General features: G+C 57.4%; 2 protein-coding genes across 3 annotated transcripts in view; one reads left to right on the top strand and one right to left on the bottom strand.

The window, feature by feature from the left end:
- UNC13D (unc-13 homolog D) overlaps positions 1-12,110 on the top strand; it is a 20,184-nt gene extending 8,074 nt beyond the window's left edge. For both annotated transcript variants that reach the window (XM_017884701.1, XM_017884700.1), the window contains exons 14-33: positions 861-978; positions 1,084-1,208; positions 1,353-1,443; positions 1,526-1,582; positions 1,674-1,771; positions 1,877-1,928; positions 2,006-2,136; positions 2,236-2,356; positions 2,701-2,844; positions 3,040-3,138; positions 3,225-3,431; positions 3,613-3,681; positions 4,682-4,761; positions 7,709-7,814; positions 7,888-7,959; positions 8,408-8,491; positions 8,587-8,707; positions 8,919-9,042; positions 10,087-10,283; positions 11,277-12,110. In XM_017884701.1, the coding sequence (XP_017740190.1) occupies positions 861-978; positions 1,084-1,208; positions 1,353-1,443; positions 1,526-1,582; positions 1,674-1,771; positions 1,877-1,928; positions 2,006-2,136; positions 2,236-2,356; positions 2,701-2,844; positions 3,040-3,138; positions 3,225-3,431; positions 3,613-3,681; positions 4,682-4,761; positions 7,709-7,814; positions 7,888-7,959; positions 8,408-8,491; positions 8,587-8,707; positions 8,919-9,042; positions 10,087-10,283; positions 11,277-11,398 (2,218 nt within the window). In that variant the 3' untranslated portion in view covers positions 11,399-12,110. The remainder of the gene's footprint in view (positions 1-860; positions 979-1,083; positions 1,209-1,352; positions 1,444-1,525; positions 1,583-1,673; positions 1,772-1,876; positions 1,929-2,005; positions 2,137-2,235; positions 2,357-2,700; positions 2,845-3,039; positions 3,139-3,224; positions 3,432-3,612; positions 3,682-4,681; positions 4,762-7,708; positions 7,815-7,887; positions 7,960-8,407; positions 8,492-8,586; positions 8,708-8,918; positions 9,043-10,086; positions 10,284-11,276) is intronic.
- A 1,714-nt stretch (positions 12,111-13,824) lies between these two features.
- Positions 13,825-18,761, bottom strand: part of UNK (unk zinc finger) — a 49,647-nt gene continuing 44,710 nt past the window's right edge. The window contains exons 14-16 of the mRNA XM_017884697.1: positions 16,944-17,125; positions 16,080-16,337; positions 13,825-15,335 (exon numbers count right to left, since the gene is read on the bottom strand). Coding sequence (XP_017740186.1) covers positions 15,180-15,335; positions 16,080-16,337; positions 16,944-17,125 — 596 coding nt within the window. The 3' untranslated portion in view covers positions 13,825-15,179. The remainder of the gene's footprint in view (positions 15,336-16,079; positions 16,338-16,943; positions 17,126-18,761) is intronic.

The raw sequence follows: 18,761 nt of genomic DNA, 5'->3' as shown, positions 1-18,761 counted from the left end.
GGCCTTTTTTTTTTTTTAGCTGGAGTTTCCCTCTTGTTGCCCAGGCTGGAGTGCCGTGGCACAGTCTCAGCTTACTGCAACTTCTGACTCCTGGGTTCAAGTGATTCTCCTGTCTCAGCCTCCTAAGTAGCTGGGACTACAGGTGCCCACCATCACGCCTGGCTAAATTTCGTATTTTTGGTAGAGATGGGGTTTCACCATGTTGGCCAGGCTGGTCTCGAACTCCTGACCTCAGGTGATCCGCCCTCGTTGGCCTCCCAAAGTGCTGCGATTACAGGTGTGAGCCACCGCACCTTGCTGATGCAGTTTTTCAAAAACAGCAAGAAATCCTGAAGTTTTAAAATCACAAATATCTCAGTCTGGGCAATTTGAAAAGCATCTATGGAAACAAACAAAATATCCTGGCTGGTCACAGTGGCTCACGCTTGTAATCCCAGCACTTTGGGAGGCCGAGGCAGGTGGATCACTTGAGGTCAGGTGTTCAAGACCAGCCTGGCCAACATGGTGAAACCCCATCTCTACTAAAAATACAAAATTTAGCTGGGCATGGTGGTACATGCCTGTAGTCCCAGCTACTTGGGAGGCTGAGGCTGGAGAATCGCTTGAACCTAGGAGGCATAGGTTGCAGTAAGCTGAGGTTGCACCACTGCACTCCAACCTGGGTGACAGAGTGAGACTACGTCTAAAAAAAAAAAAATCCTGCGTGTCCTATTGAGACACTAGTTTTCAGCCTGTGCTGGTGGATGATTCTCCACCAGGGCCCTGGAGGAGGGAGATGATTCCCTCCACCTGAGGCCAGGTGAACAGGGGAAGGTGACTCCCTCCTCCCTGCCCAGCTGAGGGCTTCCTGTCCCCTGCAGGCAGTGGCTGGCCTACAGCCGCCTCTACCAGAGCCTGGAGTTTCCCAGCAGCTGCCTCCTGCACCCCATCACCAGCATCGAGTACCAGTGGATCCAGGGTCGGCTCAAGGCAGAACAGGTAGGCATGCAGTGGTCAAGGGGTGCTGGGCAAGCAGGGCTCAGGGAAGGGGCAGGGGAGCAGCAGAAGCTGTCCAGGCTCCTAAAGCATCTCCTGGTTCTGCAGCAGGAGGAGCTGGCCGCTTCATTCAGCTCCCTGCTGGCCTACGGCCTCTCCCTCATTCGGAGGTTCCGCTCTGTCTTCCCCCTCTCTGTCTCGGACTCCCCAGCCCGGCTCCAGTCTCTTCTCAGGTCAGTGACTGCTCTCCCCTTCCTCGGTGGGGTAAGGGATGAGGGAGCAGCTGGGGTGCCTGCAGGAGTGGGAGAAGGCTGTTGGAGGAGTGAGTGCTGTGTGGGGCAGCAAGCACTTTGGACACAGCTCTTTCCTTCTTGCAGGGTCCTGGTACAGATGTGCAAGATGAAGGCCTTCGGAGAACTGTGCCCCAACACCGCCCCATTGCCCCAGCTGGTGACTGAGGCCCTGCAGGTATGGTACTCATGCTGGGGATGGGGGAGACCAGTGTCTGGGCCTGGCAATCCCTCCCTGCTCACTGCCTCTTTGTCAACAGACTGGCACCACTGAATGGTTCCACCTGAAGCAGCAGCACCATCAGCCCATGGTGCAGGTGAGGGGCTGGGCAAGGGGGCGGGTGGGGGGGGCACAGGGGGTGGTGCCTGCCTCTGGCAGCCCTGCCCAGCCCACCTCTGTCTCTGCAGGGCATCCTGGAGGCAGGCAAGGCCTTGCTGGGCCTGGTACAGGATGTCATCGGCGACCTGCACCAGTGCCAGCGCACGTGGGACAAGATCTTCCACAAGTGAGCAGATAGCCAGGTCGGGAGGTAGTGGGGCATTGGCTCAGAGCTGGAACCACAGGGATCATGGTGTATGGCACTGGGTGACACCTGCTGCCTTTTCTGCAGTACCCTCAAGATCCACCTCTTCTCCATGGCTTTCCGGGAGCTGCAGTGGCTGGTGAGTCCCTCCCCTGTCTCTAGGCCATGCTCTCTGACAGGGCTGTGGACCCCACCCTCCACACCTTCCCTTTGCAGGTGGCCAAGCGGGTGCAGGACCACACGACGGCTGTGGGTGATGCAGTGTCCCCAGAGATGGGCGAGAGTCTGTTCCAGCTCTACATCAGCCTCAAGGAGCTCTGCCAGCTGCGTCCAAGCTCCTCAGAGAGGTGGGCAGCAGGCCAATTGCAGGCGGCCGCAGGGGCACAGGGGAGAAGAGGGTAGACGAGGCCCCAGCCTTCCCGACGCTGAGCCCCGGCAATCCCCAGGGATGGAGTCCTGACCCTGGATAATTTCCACCGCTGGTTCCAGCCGGCCATCCCCTCCTGGCTGCAGAAGACATACAACGTGGCCCTGGCGCGGGTGCAGCGCGCTGTGCAGATGGATGAGGTGGGGGCGTGGCCAGGGTGGGGGACCGGGCCCTGGTTTGGGGGTGAGGCTTGGGTTCTGCCTGGACCTCCAAAGTGTAGTCAAAGCTGGTAACTCTCTCTGAACGTCCCTTTGGGTGCACTTGAGGCCAGTTGTGTGCAAAACGCTGCCTCTGGATATCCTTGGGCCTGTGGCTTCACTTCGCCTGAGATCCTGCAGGCTGTGCGTCTGGGCGGAGCTGTGCTTGTCTCTTGTGAAGCTCCCTACCCAGCTCTGTGCCTGGTGGTAGTAGCTGCTCTATGAATGAAGGAAGGAGGGAAGGCGGTGGATTTGGCAGTATCCTGAGTCCTCCTTTCTTCCCCCAGCTGGTACCCCTGGGTGAACTGACCAAGCACAGCACATCAGCGGTGGATCTATCCACCTGCTTTGCCCAGATCAGCCACACTGCCCGGCAGCTGGACTGGCCAAACCCAGAGGAGGCCTTCATGATTACTGTCAAGTTTGTGGAGGTGTGGCATCTTCCACGTGTCCTTCCCCCTCTTTCTAGAATACCACCCACCATTTCTCCCAAGCTCTCACCCAGGCAGTCTCCCAAGGCCTGTGTCCTATATCTCCCAAGTCGCCGAAATTTCCATGCCCTTCCCACCTGCCCTTCTTGGATGCCCCACCCATGGATCAGTTCCCTCTGTCCAACCCCACCCTAGGACACCTGTCGCCTGGCCCTGGTGTACTGCAGTCTTATAAAGGCCCGGGCCCGCGAGCTGTCTTCAGGTCAGAAGGACCAAGGCCAGGCAGCCAACATGGTGAGGCCAGAGCTGGGGCTGGGAGTCTGGCTGGGTGTGGGGACCAGCCCGGATGCAGTTCAGGAAGCTCTGCATCTCTGTCCCAGCTGTGTGTGGTGGTGAATGACATGGAGCAGCTGCGGCTGGTGATCGGCAAGTTGCCCACCCAGCTGGCATGGGAGGCCCTGGAGCAGCGGGTAGGGGCCGTGCTGGAGCAGGGGCAGCTGCAGAACACGCTGCATGCCCAGCTGCAGAGCGCGCTGGCCGGGCTGGGCCATGAGATCCGCACTGGCGTCCGAACCCTGGCCGAGCAGGTACCTTGTCCGACCGCACAGTCACCCCATCCCCTCCCGTCCTCAGCTTGCCTGGTTCCAGCAGGACCTGGGCCCATGTCCAGCCCTGACCCCTTCCTGCGTCTAAACTCAGGCACTAAGGAACTCTCCCATCCCCAACTCATGCCCTGACCTCCCTCCTTCTTCCGTTTTGTGTCTCCAGTTGGAGGTGGGCATCGCCAAGCACATCCAGAAACTGGTGGGCGTCAGGGAGTCCGTCCTGCCTGAGGATGTAAGTGGCCCTTCTGCCTGCTGGCCTTCACCGCCCTGCCAGCTCTGTAGATCTGGGGTCACTGAAGGCCTTGGTGTCAAAGATAAGTCCCCCAGACCAGGCAAGGCATGTTCTCTCCCTGGGCCTCAGTTTCCTCCTGGGATGCTCACAGGACTGGGTTGGGTCACTCCACCGGCTGTCCCAGCACTGACAGTCAGTGAGGGGGCTGCAGCTGGGGAGGGCTTAGGCTTTGCAGCCCAACAGGCCAGGGTGCACATCCTTCTCAGCTGCCTCCTAGCTTTGCTGTCCTGTTCACACAAGCCAGCTGGCCTGTAAGTGGGGGCATATCATGACGCACACCTTCGACTGCTGGGTGGAAGGATTTTCATTCATTCATCAACTATTTATCAGGTGCCCACTTTGTCCTATGCATTGATTTAAGCACTGGGGATAGGTCAGTGAACAATATGACAAAATACCTGCTTTCTTGGAGCTGACATTCTAGTAGTGGAGGTGAGAGAAGAGCTGTCCATAACTCCAGTGATCGTTATAGCTATTAACTCTATGCAGAGACGTGTATGTGCGCACACACATGCAGTGTGCTAGATAATGATAAATGCTACAGAGAAAAGACAGAGAAGGGGGTGGGAAGGGTCAGAGGGTTGTATTTTTAGATGGTGACCAGGGAAGGCTGTGACAACTGAGTGAAGACCTACGGGAAGCAAGGGGAGGAGCCATGAGAAGTTCTAGTGGAAGAGCATTCCAGGCAAGGGCAGAGACCCTGAGGCAGGACCATGCCTGGAAGGTTCCAGGGCTGTAGAGGCGGCCAGTGTGGCTGGGACAGGCTAAGCAATGAAGAGGGGAAGGCAGAGAGGTGGGCAGTCCGGCCTCTTACAGACACTACAAACTGCTCTCACAGAGACGTTCCCGGCCCTGTTTCCTCCCTCCAGGTCAGGGGAAGGGGATGGGGGTGGGGGCAACATGAGCTGGAGCCACACCTGCTCCCCTTCTCCCTCCCCAGGCCATTCTGCCCCTGATGAAGTTCCTGGAAGTGGAGCTTTGCTACATGAACACCAACTTGGTACAGGAGAACTTCAGCAGGTCTGTAGCAGCCCCTGCCCTGGGCGTGCTCACCACCTCCCCCTCTCCTCCCACGGCCCCTCCTTCCTGGGCCCCAGCATCCGTTCTGAGGGGTGTAGCAGCCCCTGCCCTGGGCGTGCTCCCCACCTCCCCCTCTCCTCCCACGGCCCCTCCTTCCTGGGCCTCAGCATGGGTTCTGAGGGGTGGAGGTGAATCCCTTTGGTGACCTCCCTTACAGGGTGGTCAAGCTCTGCTGATGCTCGCTGCAGGGACAGGGAGCTTGCCACTTTGCAGGCCTCCCCATTTCCTGCTGCCTAACTCTGAGTGCTTTGAGTTCTTCCTTAGGCTGAGCCAAAATCTGCCTGTCCTTTCTCCTTTAGTCCCAGGCCTGTCTTCAGGGCCTCCCTGACTGCTCCTCTGCCCCCATTAGGTTACAGGTGTTCCCCACCCACGGTGCAAGGAGAACTTCTAGTTAGGGGGTCTTAGAGCAGGGACCCAGGATGCCAGGCAACAGGCAGTGGAGTCCAGCACGTGGGCTCTGGACCACCTGGGTTCAGACTCCAGCTTCATCACTGCTTAGCAGCCTTGGGCAAGTTCCTGGTGCAGAGGAAAATAGTTCTGGCTTCTGCTGAGGATTAAATGGGTCATGTGAGGTGCTGAGCGTGATGTCGGTACAAAGGAAGTGGTCAGTGACTATTAGCTGTAGTGACGATGATGATGACAGTGCCCACCTCCCTGTGGAATCTGGGCGCTTGAAGAGGCTGCCTGCCCTCCTAGAGTTCTGTTCTACCCCCACAGGTATAGTCAGGGCCCCTCGGAGCCCAGCCGTTTTTATTTCTTAAACCATGTATATATATTTTTTATTTTTTTGAGATAGAGTCTTGCTCTGTCGCCAGGCTGGAGTGCAGTGGCGCCATCTCAGCTCACTGCAACCTCCGCCACCGGGTTCAAGTGATTCCCTGCCTCAGCCTCCCAAGTAGCTGGGACTACAGGCTTGTGCCACCACGCCCAGCTAATTTTGTATTTTTAGGAGCGACGGGGTTTCTCCATGTTGGTCAGGCTGGTCTCGAACTCCTGACTTCATGATCAACCCGCCTTGGCCTCCCAAAGTGCTGGGATTACAGGCGTGAGCCACCACGCCCAGACTATTTTTAACATTTTATTTACTTTTTTCACCTTTAAGCTCTGTTGGACTTGATCTTAGACCATATTTTTCACATAAACCAGAGTTAAACATCCACCAAGAGGGAAGTTTTGCTCAGTGCTGTCTCAAGAGCCTTTAGAACACCACCAGGCATGGTGGCTCATGCCTGTAATCCCAGCACTTTGGGAAGCCAAGGTGAGTGGATCACTTGAGCCCAGGGGTTCAAGACCAGCGTGGGCAACATGGCAAAACCCAGTCTCTACAAAATTATACCAAAAAAAAAATCTATATATATATTTATATTTATATTTATTTGTGTGTGTGTGTATATATATATGTGTGTGTATACACACACACACACACACACACACACACACACACACAAATTAGCCAGGCATGGTGGCGTCCACCTGTAGTCCAGCTACCTGGGAGGTTGAGTTGGGAGGATCCCTTGAACGCAGAAGGTGGAGAGAATCCCTTGAACGCAGAAGGTGGAAGTGCAGTGAGCCGTGATGGCACTGCTGTACTCAGCCTGGGTGACAGAGTGAGACCCTATCTGAAAAAGACTTTGGAAAGAACAGTGCCTGGTACATAATGGGCACTTAAATGTGTTGCACAAATTAATTAATTACCTACTTTTTTGGCGGGGGGACAGAGTCTCTCGTTCCTGATCTCAGGTGATCACCCCATCTTGGGCTTCCCAAAGTGCTGGGATTATAGGTGTGAGCCACTGCGCCTGGCCATGCTTTTTTTTTTTTTTTTTTTAGATGGAGTTTCGCTCTTACTGCCCAGACTAGAGTGCAATGACATGCATGATCTGGGCTCACCGCAACCTCCACCTCCCAGTTCAAGTGATTCTCCTGCCTCAGCCTCCCAAGTAGCTGGGACTACAGGCACGCGCCACCATGCCCGGCTAATTTTGTATTTTTAGTAGAGATGGAGTTTCTCCATGTTGGTCAGGCTGGTCTCCAACTCCCGACCTCAGTGATCCACCCGCCTCAGCCTCCCAAAGTGCTGGGATTACAGGCGTGAGACACCGCGCCCAGCCTGCTTTTTTTTTTTTTTTTTGAGACAGCATCTCATTCTTGTTACTTAGGCTGGAGTGCAGTGGCGTGATCTCGGCTCACTGTAGCCTCATCTTCGTGGGCTCAAGCGATCCCTCCCACCTCAGGCTGCTGAGTACCTGGCGCTGCAGGTGCATGCCATTATGCCTGGCTAATTTTTTTTTTTTTTTTGAGCTGGAGTCTCGCTCTGTTGCCAGGCCGGAGTGCAGTGGTGCAATCTTGGCTCACTGCAACCTCCGCCTCCCGGGTTCAAGCGATTCTTCTGCCTCAGCCTCCCAAGTAGCTGGGACTACAGGGGCACGTGCCACCACGCCCAGCTAATTTTTGTATTTTTAGTAGAGACGGGGTTTCGCTATGTTGGCCAGCATGGTCTCAATCTCTTGATCTCCTGATCTACCTGCCTTGACCTCCCAAAGTGCTGGGATTACAGGCATGAGCTACCGCGCCCGGCCTGCTCCTATCTTAAATCAAGTTCTGTCACTGGGGGCCTGGCCTCCTCCCTGTCTCCAGCCTTGTTTGTGGGTTCCATTAGCCTGCTGTGGAGGGTTCTTCACTGAGGTTGAGAGGTGTGTTGGATAGGACTGACCCCACCTGCCCCTTCCTGGTCCTGTACCCGCCCTCTCCCCACCCTCACCTGGGGTGCGAGGAGCTGGGGTGTGGCTGGGTCCCTGAGGCCTCCCCTTTCTCAAGAGCCTCTTTGCTTCCTCCTCCACCACTGCCCTGCTGTGCTGTGTCCACATCCCTCCGGCCCCCGCCCCAGCCTCCTGACCCTGCTCTGGACCCACACGCTCACAGTGCTGGTAGAGGCGGCCACCTCCCAACGCAGCTCGACCCTGGCTTCCAACAGGCTGAAGATTGCCCTGCAGGTAACAGAACTGGTCACAGCAATGATAACCCTGGTGGGAGGGTGCCTGGGGTCAACTCTGATATCTCCCTCAGAACTTGGAGATCTGCTTCCACGCTGAGGGCTGTGGCCTGCCGCCCGAGGCTCTGCACACTGCCACCTTCCAGGTAGGAGCTTTGGGGGAGCTTCCCCGTAGGAGGTCTGGGGAGCCTGCCTTTTGGCAACTCACCTATGTCCAGGGCCAGCTACATAATTTATGGGGCCCAGTACAAAATGAAAAGCTGGGCCCCTTATTCAAAAGTTATTCAAATTTTAAAATGGTGACGACAGAACTTGAAACCAAGCCTGGGTCCTCCTAAGCACTAAGCTCCTAAGGGGCCCTGTGTGCCTGCACAGGGGTGGTGGGGTCGGGGAAGCACACCCGTGAAGCCAGCCCTGTCTGTGCCTCTCCTGCTGTCTGCCTGGCCTGAGGGTGGCTCCTGCCCGTGGCCCCATGACCCAATACTTTCCATTTCAAACGGGCGTCTTACCCTTGACCGCGAGCTTCTGGAGAGCAGGCCCTGGCTATGGTTGGGAATGCGGTCCATTTGGATTCTCAGCTGTATGTGTTCCCAGGCTCTGCAGAGGGACCTGGAGCTGCAGGCAGCCTCCAGCCGGGAGCTCATCCGGAAGTACTTCTGTAGCCGCATCCAGCAGCAGGTGAGGTCCCTCCCTCGTGCTGTGCCCTCTGCAGCCTCTGGAGCACCTCGCTCCCGCTGTGTCCCTGCTGACCCTGCCCCTGCTCCCCACCCCAGGCAGAAACCACCTCTGAGGAGCTGGGGGCTGTGACAGTCAAGGCCTGCTACCGCGCCTCTGAGCAGAAGCTGCGTGTGGAGCTGCTCAGCGCCTCCAGCCTGCTGCCCCTGGACTCCAACGGTGAGTGGAGGCTGCCCTTTGGCCACTCCCTGTGGTCCCGTCCTGGCCCTCCTGTCTCAGCGACCCTTGGGGCTCTGCTCACCCTGCAGGAGCTCTGGGTGCATTTCCTCCAGTTACCAGGAGGGGTCAGTGCTGCTGAGCAGAGCATAGCTGCGGGGGTGGGGTACCTGGGAGACCCTCAACTAATGCACACGCCCCTGCCACTTGCCAGGCTCCAGCGACCCCTTTGTCCAGCTGACCTTGGAGCCCAGGCATGAGTTCCCTGAGCTGGCTGCCCGGGAGACCCAGAAGCACAAGAAGGACCTTCACCCACTGTTTGATGAGACCTTTGAATTGTGAGTGGGTCCCGTTCTTCTCCCAATCCCCCGCCTCATTTCCCCCAGGTGGGCTCCCTCAGGCCTGCTCCTCCTGGCTGGGGCCAAGGGGCTCCCCTGAGATGGCCACATTTGGGCCCAAGGGATGGGGCACCTGGGACAAGAGTGCAGCTGGACGCGGTGGCTCACACTTGTAATGCCAGCACTTTGGGAGGCTGAGGTGGGTGGATCACTTGAGGTCAGAAGTTCAAGACCAGCCTGGCCAACATGGTGAAACCCCATCTCTACTAAAAATACAAAATTAGCCAGGTGTGATGGTGGGCACCTGTAATCTGAGCTACTCAGGAGGCTGAGACAGGAGAATTGCTTAACCCAGGAGGCAGAGGCTGCTGAGATGGTGCCACTGCACTCCAGCCTGGGCAACAGAGTGAGATTCCATTTCCAAAAAAAAAGAGGGCCGGGTATGGTGGCTCACGCCTGTAATCCCAGCACTTTGGGAGGCCCAGGCGAGTAGATCACAAGGTCAGGAGATTGAGACCATCCTGGCTAACACGGTGAAACCCTGTCTCTACTAAAAATACAAAAAATTAGCTGGGTGTGGTGGGATGTGCCTGCAGTCCCAGCTACTCGGGAGGCTGAGGCAGGAGAACACTTGAACCTGGGAGGCGGAGGTTGTGGTGAGTCAAGATCACGCCACTGCACTCCAGCCTGGGTGACAGAGCAAGACTCTATCTCAAAAAAAAAAAAAAAAAGCTTGCTTCCCCTGGGGGGAGGGGTGGACTCCCACATGTTGAACTTAGGGACTTCCAGGGAGAAGGGTCCTGTCTCTGAGGTTCTCAGTAACCTGCTCCCAGTTCCTCAGGAGAGGTGAGCAGGGAACACAGGACCCCTGGTTTAAAGCATCAGCTCACAGGCATTGCACACATGGCCAAGAGGTACCAGGCTGAGAGCTGGCTTTGCAGTTCTAACCCTGGCTGGTTCCCAACACCAAGCGGGTGAACCTATGTGTCAGTGCTGGGGGTGGCCGTGCTGGGGCTGGCAGCAGAGCCCTGACTCTCCCCACAGCCTGGTGCCTGCCGAGCCGTGCCGCAAGGCTGGGGCATGCCTCCTGCTCACCGTGCTGGACCACGACACGCTGGGGGCTGACGACCTGGAAGGCGAGGCCTTCCTGCCGCTGTGTGAGGTGCCCGGGCTGAGTGGCTCTGAGGAGCCTGGTGACGTGCCTCAGACCCGCCTGCCCCTCACGTACCCCGCACCCAACGGTAGGCCTGAGCCCAGGGCAGGGTGGTACAGGACGGGAGCCTGTAAAGCTCAGGCAGGGCCCCCAGAGAGGTGACACCGGGTCAGAGAACAGCTTCCCTGGAGGTGGGAGCCAGTGGGACAACCATGGCCCATCTCTCAGTCTAATCAACAGACCAGTGAACTTTAAGCTAAGTGTAACGTGACTCTTCCTGCATGGGGGAGTCACCAAGAAGTTTAACTGGGGAGAAGGGCCTGGATCTCACTCAGCGTGGCCACATCCCTGCAGAGCATTTTTGATTCCAGCAACGGTCTGGTGCTTGTGCACTAATGAGCAAGTGCTAAGCACTTTATGCATGCCAGCCAACGAAGCAGATATTAGCACTCTTTTACAGATGAGTAAACCGAGGCATGAAGAGGTTAACTTGCTAGCTTTAGGTTCTCACATGAAAAGGTCGTAATAGCAGGCCGGGCGCGGTGGCTCAAGCCTGTAATCCCAGCACTTTGGGAGGCCAAGATGGGCAGATCACGAGGTCAGGAGATCGAGACCATCCTGGCTAACACAGTGAAACCCCGTCTCTACTAAAATACAAAAAACTAGCCGGGCGAGGTGGCGGGCGCCTGTAGTCCCAGCTACTCGGGAGGCTGAGGCAGGAGAATGGCATAAACCCGGGAGGCGGAGCTTGGAATGAGCTGAGATCTGGCCACTGCACTCCAGCCTGGGCGACAAAGCGAGACTCTGTCTCAAAAAAAAAAAAAAGGTAATAGCCAAACCTTAGGCATGTCTCAGCCCCTCGCTGCAGTCGGGTCAGTGTCCCAGCAGCACTCTGTCTGTTACGCGACCGGATGCGTCTGTCAGACCACCTCCTGAGCTGGGCTGGCGAGGGTCTGTCACTGGTTTCCTTCCAGGTGGTCGGGGGGATAGGGCAGTGTTGTGCCCCCCCCCACTCTTCCCTGCCACCACCAGGCACTGCCTCTCCCCCCAGCATCTGACCCCCAAACCCCTCTCTCTGCAGGGGACCCAATCCTACAGCTGCTGGCGGGCCGGAAGGGTGACCGAGAGGCGCAGGTCTTTGTGAGGCTGCGGCGGCACCGGGCCAAGCAGGCCTCCCAACATGCCTTGCGGCCTGCACTGTAGCCGTAGAGGTTTGCCGTGGGGCTGGGTCCCTGGTGGGGACCTGCAAGGGCTTTCCTGTAGGGTCTGGGGCTTCCCCGTCACAGCATGGCCTTCCAGCCTGGCCTGACACCTGGGGACGCCCCAGCATGCGGAGCGTCCAGAGTGCAGACCCCCCTGTCTTCCACGGTGATGGGGGCTCAGCAGCGACATCTCTACTCCCACCCGCCTGCCTCCAGCCCTGGCTGCAATGTCTCCACCACACCCCAGCACCAGGGGGAGCAAACCCTGCCCCTGCCCCCCTTTCGGAAAAGCTGCTCTGGTGGGCAGGGGATCAGCCCATCTGCCTCCTGGCCTTCCTGTTCCAGCCACTGGGGTGGGGGCCAGGTTCACTGGAACCAGGGCTACAGGTGCAGTCTCCTGGGGAAGGGAGGGGGACCCTGCCAAAGAGGAGGCTCCAGCTGCCCTGAGGGGAGGGTGGTGGCCATTACTAGAGGGAGCCTGGGTCCTCTCCCCAGGGGCTGCCAGCATCCAGGCCAGGAGGCCTGGAGCCAAGAACCTTCTGGCTCTGAGGGAGCAAGAGGTGGCAGGTGGCGGGGCGAGCACGGATGGATGGAAGAGAAAGGACAGTTGAACCGCCGTGTCTGCTGCGCATGCCTCCTCCCCAGAAAGCACCTGCCACCTAGAAACTTTCTTAGCAAAAAAAATAAAAAAACAATCCTTTGTCCTCTTAAAATATACCTTTGGGCTACAGTGGGGCCCGGAATGTGAGCCAGGCCAGGTAGCTTCCTCCTCAGCACTCAGGGACCTTGGGCTGCCCCTACCTTGGAGCAGCTACAAAGCAGGGGGGCGAGTGTGGGAGTAACTGAGGCAGAGGCAGGGTTAGGGTGATTTTTGGCTATGGGCTTTGAACACATCGCTTCACCAGGCATACCAGTTCCTGTGGCGACACCCAGGACAGGGACCTGTTCCTCAGGAGAGCACAGTGAGCAGGAGCCTCCCGAGGGTGCAGATTAAGACTGAGGGGCTGCTCTTGAGACAGTAGGGCATAGAGGAGCTGGGTCCCTACCCTGCCTGGGGGGTCAGAACCTGAGGCCTGGTCATCACGTCATCCTAGCTGTGTGACCCTGGTTCCATGTCGGAACCTCTGAGTCTGCACAAGATGAGGACAGGAGACGAGGTTAGTTGAGATGACATCCAAGGCCCCTGAGACCATGCAAAGAGGATCCCACCGGGGTGTTTTCTCACCCCCACTGCACAGCCTAGTTGAGGAGGTGGGAGGGAGGACATGCCTCTTAAGCCTCAACCCCTCATCCCTCAGGGGCAGGGTGGGGGGAAGAAGGCAGAAGGCAGGACTTCCTCTGGGCCCTACCAGCAAATCATGCCAATGGGAAGGCATTGGGTTTTTTGTTTTGTGATGGAGTCTCACTCTGTCACCCAGGCTGGAGTGCAATGGTGCAACCTCAGCTTATTGCAACCTCTGCCTCCCGGGTTCAAAGGATCCTCCTGCCTTAGCCTCCTGAGTAGCTGGAACTACAGACATGTGCCAGCGCGCCTGGCTAATTTTTGTATTTTTTTGTTTTAGTAGAGATGGGGTTTCACCATGTTGGCCAGGCCTCAGGTGATCTGCCCACCTCGGCCTCTGTTTTGTTTTGTTTTTTTTTTTTTTGAGACGGAGTCTCGCTCTGCTGCCCAGGCTGGAGTGCAGTGGCCGGATCTCAGCTCACTGCAAGCTCCGCCTCCCGGGTTCACGCCATTCTCCTGCCTCAGCCTCCCGAGTAGCTGGGACTACAGGCGCCCGCCACCTCGCCCGGCTAGTTTGTTGTTAGTTTTAGTAGAGACGGGGTTTCACCATGTTAGCCAGGATGGTCTCGATCTCCTGACCTCGTGATCCGCCCGTCTCGGCCTCCCAAAGTGCTGGGATTACAGGCTTGAGCCACCGCGCCCGGCCCTGTTTTTGTTTTTGAGATGGGGTCTCACTCTGTCACCCAAGCTGGAGGCAGCTGTGCAATCATGACTCACTGCAGCCTGGACCTCCTGGGCTCAGGTGATCCTCCCACCTCAGCCTCCCTAGTAGCTGGGACCACAGGCATGCGCCACCATGCCCAGTTGGGAAGACACTGTTCCTCTGAGAAACAATTAGGGGCCCTATTGCCAGTCACCGCTAACCACACAGCCCTAAAGAGTCCTAGGGCCTGGGAGGCCTCTGTGTCCAAGGCTAAGTGTCCCTGTGTCATCAACCCCTAGGCCTAGGTCGGAAAGCACTTGAACTGTTTTGGGGCCCAATGGGTGCAGGAAGCTTCCAGGCCTCTCCAGCTGCCCTACCACACCTCAGGGATATGGGCACCAACTGTTTCCATGGCTGAGGCAGGGCTCCTGGCCCACCTCATAGTTCAGAGGCCCTCTTTTGGGACCCACTCCCCCTCACCCCCATGTAAACAAGCTACCACTGCAAGTTCATATTTTATTTCCAATAGGTTTGGAGCTTTGTTGATTTTGCATTTTGTAAAAAAGGAAAAGTTTTCACTTAACTCATTGAAAGCCCTTTCGTGCTGAGCCCAAGGGGGAGCCTGGGCCAGGACCAGACCCTCTCAGCCCTCTTGCTCCTACCCCAGACACCCGGTGCTGGGGGTGTGGCTGCTCCCCTCCGCCCACTCTGCCCTCCCGCCCCTGCTGCATCTCTCTCTGTACAGAACAATTTTTAAAATGGAAGCTAAGACACAATATACACTGGACAGGCACACACACACGCACACAGGCATCCGCCCAGAACAGGGCAGGACACCAGCTGCACTCAAGAGAGCACCAAGGAATGCATACGGAGCCCCTCCGGCTAGGAGGGCAGGGCCTGGGCCCCCTTGGTCCTCAGTCTGCACTCCTCCCCGCCAATTGCCCTGCTAGCTGCCAGAGAGGGGAGGGGGCAGGGAGAGCTGGGGGCAGCTGGTAGTGGTCGGGGGGGTGGGGAGGTCATAGAATGAGTGCCAGCCTGGTAGGTGGCCCTGGGGCCAGGAGGCTCTTGTGGGGAGTCCAGGGGGAGAGGACTGAGGGTGGACCCTCAGGAACCTGAGGGCTGGAACTCCTGGGCCTTGCCCCTCGAGGAGCTTCAAGGGCCCAGGTGTCGGGAGTGGGGCTGGCCCTGCAACGCTGGCCTCCAGCCCTTACTCTTCTCCCCAGGACTATACATTTGGTAAACCTAGGAGCTAAGCCAGCTGAGACCCCCAGCACAACCCCTCAGGCCTCCCTGAGGCCCTCACAGCTGGGGCCAGGCCTGCTCTGGGGGACCCACGTCTTCCACACTCCACCCTTGCCCTGGCAAGGAGGTAGGGGGAGCAGGGCCTGCCCTGAGGGCTTCTCCCCTCCCCTTAGTGCCTTCCAGTCCCACCCTTCCCTGCTCACGCCCCAGGAAGAAGTTAAAAATAGTTAGTTCCTACATTAAAAAAGAGACAGAAACAGATTATCTGCCAAAAGGCCAGTGGGAGAAGAAGGGATGTCGTCTCTGCGGTAGGAAGGGCAGGGAGTGGGTAGGGGAGGACTGCAAAATAGTTTCTTCTTTTAAAAAGTGCTTGGTAAGTCTTTTAAAGTGTGTGTCTATATCTATGTACAGATATACACACAGACACTGTCCACACCACCACGCATACCTGCACACATACGGAAATGTATACATATACATAATCATATACATATACATACATACATACACATATATATATATATTCATATATATATATATATATATATATATATATACTTTAAAAAGTCCTAGGTGAGAAGATCTGGGCCAGGCTGGGCCAGGCCTGCAGGGTCACGACTGGAGGGTGTGGGCCCGGCCAGGCTGGCAGATGGGGCACTCGCTGCCCTCAGCACAGAGCTCACACAGCGCAGCATGTTGGCACGGCAGCACTGCCCGCTTCTGTTCCTGACACTTAAGGCATTTCACCGACTGCATGTGGAACACGGCCTGCAGGGAAAGGGGCATTGTGGTCACCATCCATGGGTCTGGCCCCAAGTTGAGCAAGGAGTTCCCTTGATCCTCACTTCAGCCCCCTTGGAATGGGGAAACTGAGGCACCAAGCTCAACAGTGTGCTCCCAGACCCCTGTTGGCAGGTGAGAGAGCAGGCTGAGCGTCCACCTCTGCATGGCGCATGGCCAGGCTGCCACAACGCTCACCCCTCACAGAGGTTTCACCCAGTCTCACATTTGACCTTGTAATCCCCAAATGGGGAAAATGAGGCCCAGAAAGGGCTGAGACATGCCCAGGGCCACACCTGGGGGCCTGGCTGCCCGAGAACAGAGGAAAGACAGCTCTTCCCACCATGCCACGTTGGCCCCTGGGACCCAGCAGCAGACCTGGGAAGGCAGGGGTAGCCCTGAGGTCCTGGGCCTCACTGGAAGGTCCACTGCTCCATGGAGTGTATACAGGAGGACGCATTTGGGGCCCAGACATTTGAGCGCAGCTTGGTCAGGGCTGCCCCCAGGGGTGCTAGGGGTGGCACCGATACGCCTCACCCCCAGCCTTTTCATGTTCCTCAGTGCACTCTCCTCACCCACTCCCAGCAGGCCGGCCTTTTGAGTGCTGGCCCAGTCCTGGGCACAGGCTCTCAGGAGGGTAGCCGTCCCCGGAGCAGCCTGGACCAGGTCAGAGTCCAAGCGCTGGCTGAGGCCACCGTCCTCCCTACCCAGTGCTCCCCGACCTGGGCTGACCTTGTCCACTTGTTCCAGATGGGCCCGCAGCTGCTTCTGGAGGGAGTAGAGGGTGGAGAGTGAGAGCGCCTCCAGGTCAGAGAAGGCGGGCAGGGCCTGGGGCTCGGGCCCTGTGTGTAGCCGCTCCAGCTCCTCCTGGAGTTTCTTCACCTGCACCTCCAGTGCATCCCGCTGTTCCCGGGCCAGCTCGCACTCGGCGCCCGCTGCACTGGCCCGCTCACCAGCCTCCTCCGCCTCTTTCTTCCAGGCATCACAAGCCTGTGGGCCCAGCATATAGTCTTATCACAATGGCCCTGCCCTGCCCCCTGTCCCCAGAGAGCACCATCTCTCAGGGGGCCACTCTGGCTGTGGGGCCTGCTGGGAAGCTGGGTTGGCTGTCTAGGAGGAGAGCAGGGAAGGAAGCTGATGCTGTCTGCACAGAGGTTTCAGGACCTACAGGAGACTCTCCCCTCTGTGGCCGGGGAAAGGGGCCTGGGCCTAGCACAGCAGGGGGCACAGGATAGAGCTGGGATTCTGGCCCAGCACCCATAGGGTAGCCGGCTGCAGCTGGACAGGGGGCCCATTTCAGAACCCAGAACCTTGGACTTGGAACCCTGGAGAGGCGAGGCTACTGGGAGGAGGCAGGTGGTCCTGGGACAGACTACAAGCAGCTCGCAGAGGGAATTCGAAGGCTGCAACAACAGTAACCACCCAGGGTCCTGACTGGCAAGGCAAGTCCTCCCAGGGGGAGAGCGAGCGAACAAAACTAGTTTCTGCTCTGTTCTGCAAGCCCCCGCTTTCCCCCACCCCACGCCCGCTCTGTGAAGGAAGGTCTTGGGCTGGATGCCACCAGGTACTGGGGAAGGCCGATGTGGGGCCTGCTACCTGCTTGGCCTGCTTCCAGGACTCCTCCCACTGCTTGATGGTGCTGTTGGCTTCATCCAGCTCTTGCCGAAGTCGGGCCAGCTCAGCAGCCCCTGGCCCTGATAGGAAAGCAGGGGAAGTGCCCGGGGAGAAGCTTCCAGAGGCAAAGTGCTCCCAGATGCTGCTATTCATCCCGTTCAGACCTGCCCCAGGGAGGGGAAGAACATGAGCTTCAGAGGGCTTTGGGCCCAGGCCCTGGCCAGCCCTCCCTCAGGGGTTTGAGGGACTGGCTGTCCACTGGATGGGTGTGCAAGACTCCAGCTAGTGTCAGACCAGAGAATTTTACAGGGACAGGAAGGCTGTGAAGGTGCAGGTGGCATGGGCGGAGTCAGACGTAACCTTGAGTGCCACCTGCTACTTGGTGCCACTCAACTTCTGAAGCTCAGCATTCTCATGTGGGAAACGGGACTCCCATCGCTGGCCTCACAGGGTAACTCAGGGGACTCAGGAAGTACTGCATGTGGGAGTAGTCCCAGGCCCCCAATAGTGGCAATTTGTAATTGTGGCTTCACTTTTACGCTAGGGCCTTTTTGCAGCCTGATGTGAGGCCCAGGAAGAGATAAAGGGGAAGACAGGCCAGGGCCTCATCGGATGGCAGAGCTGGGGCAGGAAGAGCTCAGGGAGCCTTGGGGCCATCCCCCTTGTTTTACAGACGAGGACCCTGGATAAAATGTGTTACCAAGGATCACAAAAATTGTTAAGTGGTAGGGCCAGGACACAGAGAGGGAGTGTGGTTCCAAAGGCCTATGCTTTCCAGTCAACCATGCCGCATGCACAGCCAACCCAGCTGTCCTCTGCTCACTCGCTCAACAGATGTTTACTAACATCAGGTCCCCTTGCTCTGGCCCCCAGGACAGCCCCTGGCTTCTGAGAAGGACCCATATCCACCTCTGGCCTCACTCTGCCCATGTGTACTTTCTGGTGACTTCTTCCTTACTCCCTTTCCCACTAATCTAACCAGGATGTTCCAGAACCAGATTTAAGATTATTGCTCGGCTCTCTGAGCCACACAAGTGCACCTACAGAGGAGGGACTTGGTCCTGTGTGGGGACCTGTGGCATGCACTGTCTGAGCCATCTGCCCTGTCCCAGAGGAAGACCTCAGGGTCACTCCACCCACATGAGACCAGCCCTGTGGCAAGCTCTCCTGTCCCACCCATCTCTCCTCCTCCCTCGGAGAAGCTCTCCTGACTCTGCTGTCCAGGTAGGCCCCTCTACAATTCTCAGGAGGATCCCAATGGCTGGACACCTCTGCGTCCCACAATGGCCACAGCTGTTGGACAGCAGGGACTGTTGCACTCACGCCTGTATCAATATACCTGTGCTCAATAGTCAAAAGGTACAGGAAGGAGTGTGTGGCCAGTAAGTGGAGCTAAGTCAAGATACCACCAGAAGCCGGGCATGGTGGTGCACGCCTGTGGTCCCAGCTACTCAGGAGGCAGATATGAAAGGATTACCTGAGCTCAGGAGTTCCAGGCTGCAGTGAGCTACGATCACGCCACTGCACTGCACTGCACTCCAGCCTGGGTGACAGACTGAGACCCTATCTCGAAAAAAAAAAAAAAAGATTCCACCCGAGTATGGGGCAAGTCCGAAAAATGCAACACCAAGCACCTAAAGCTAACAGAATCAACGTAACAGAGAACAACAGCCTCTTCAGCACTGGAAGGTGCTAAGAAATCCACGTGCTGTTCTGGGATCAGGAATGAGATAAGGGAAGCCACCACACCCAATCAGAACTCTGAAGGGCTCAGTCCCTGGGCCTGAGCAAAAGCTGGCA

Source organism: Rhinopithecus bieti, unplaced genomic scaffold (genome assembly GCF_001698545.2).
Source record: "Rhinopithecus bieti isolate Rb0 unplaced genomic scaffold, ASM169854v2 scaffold_13400, whole genome shotgun sequence".
NCBI classification, from domain to species: domain Eukaryota; kingdom Metazoa; phylum Chordata; class Mammalia; order Primates; family Cercopithecidae; genus Rhinopithecus; species Rhinopithecus bieti.
Note: the sequence above shows the minus strand (reverse complement) of the source record. Positions and strands in the feature narration are given on the sequence as shown.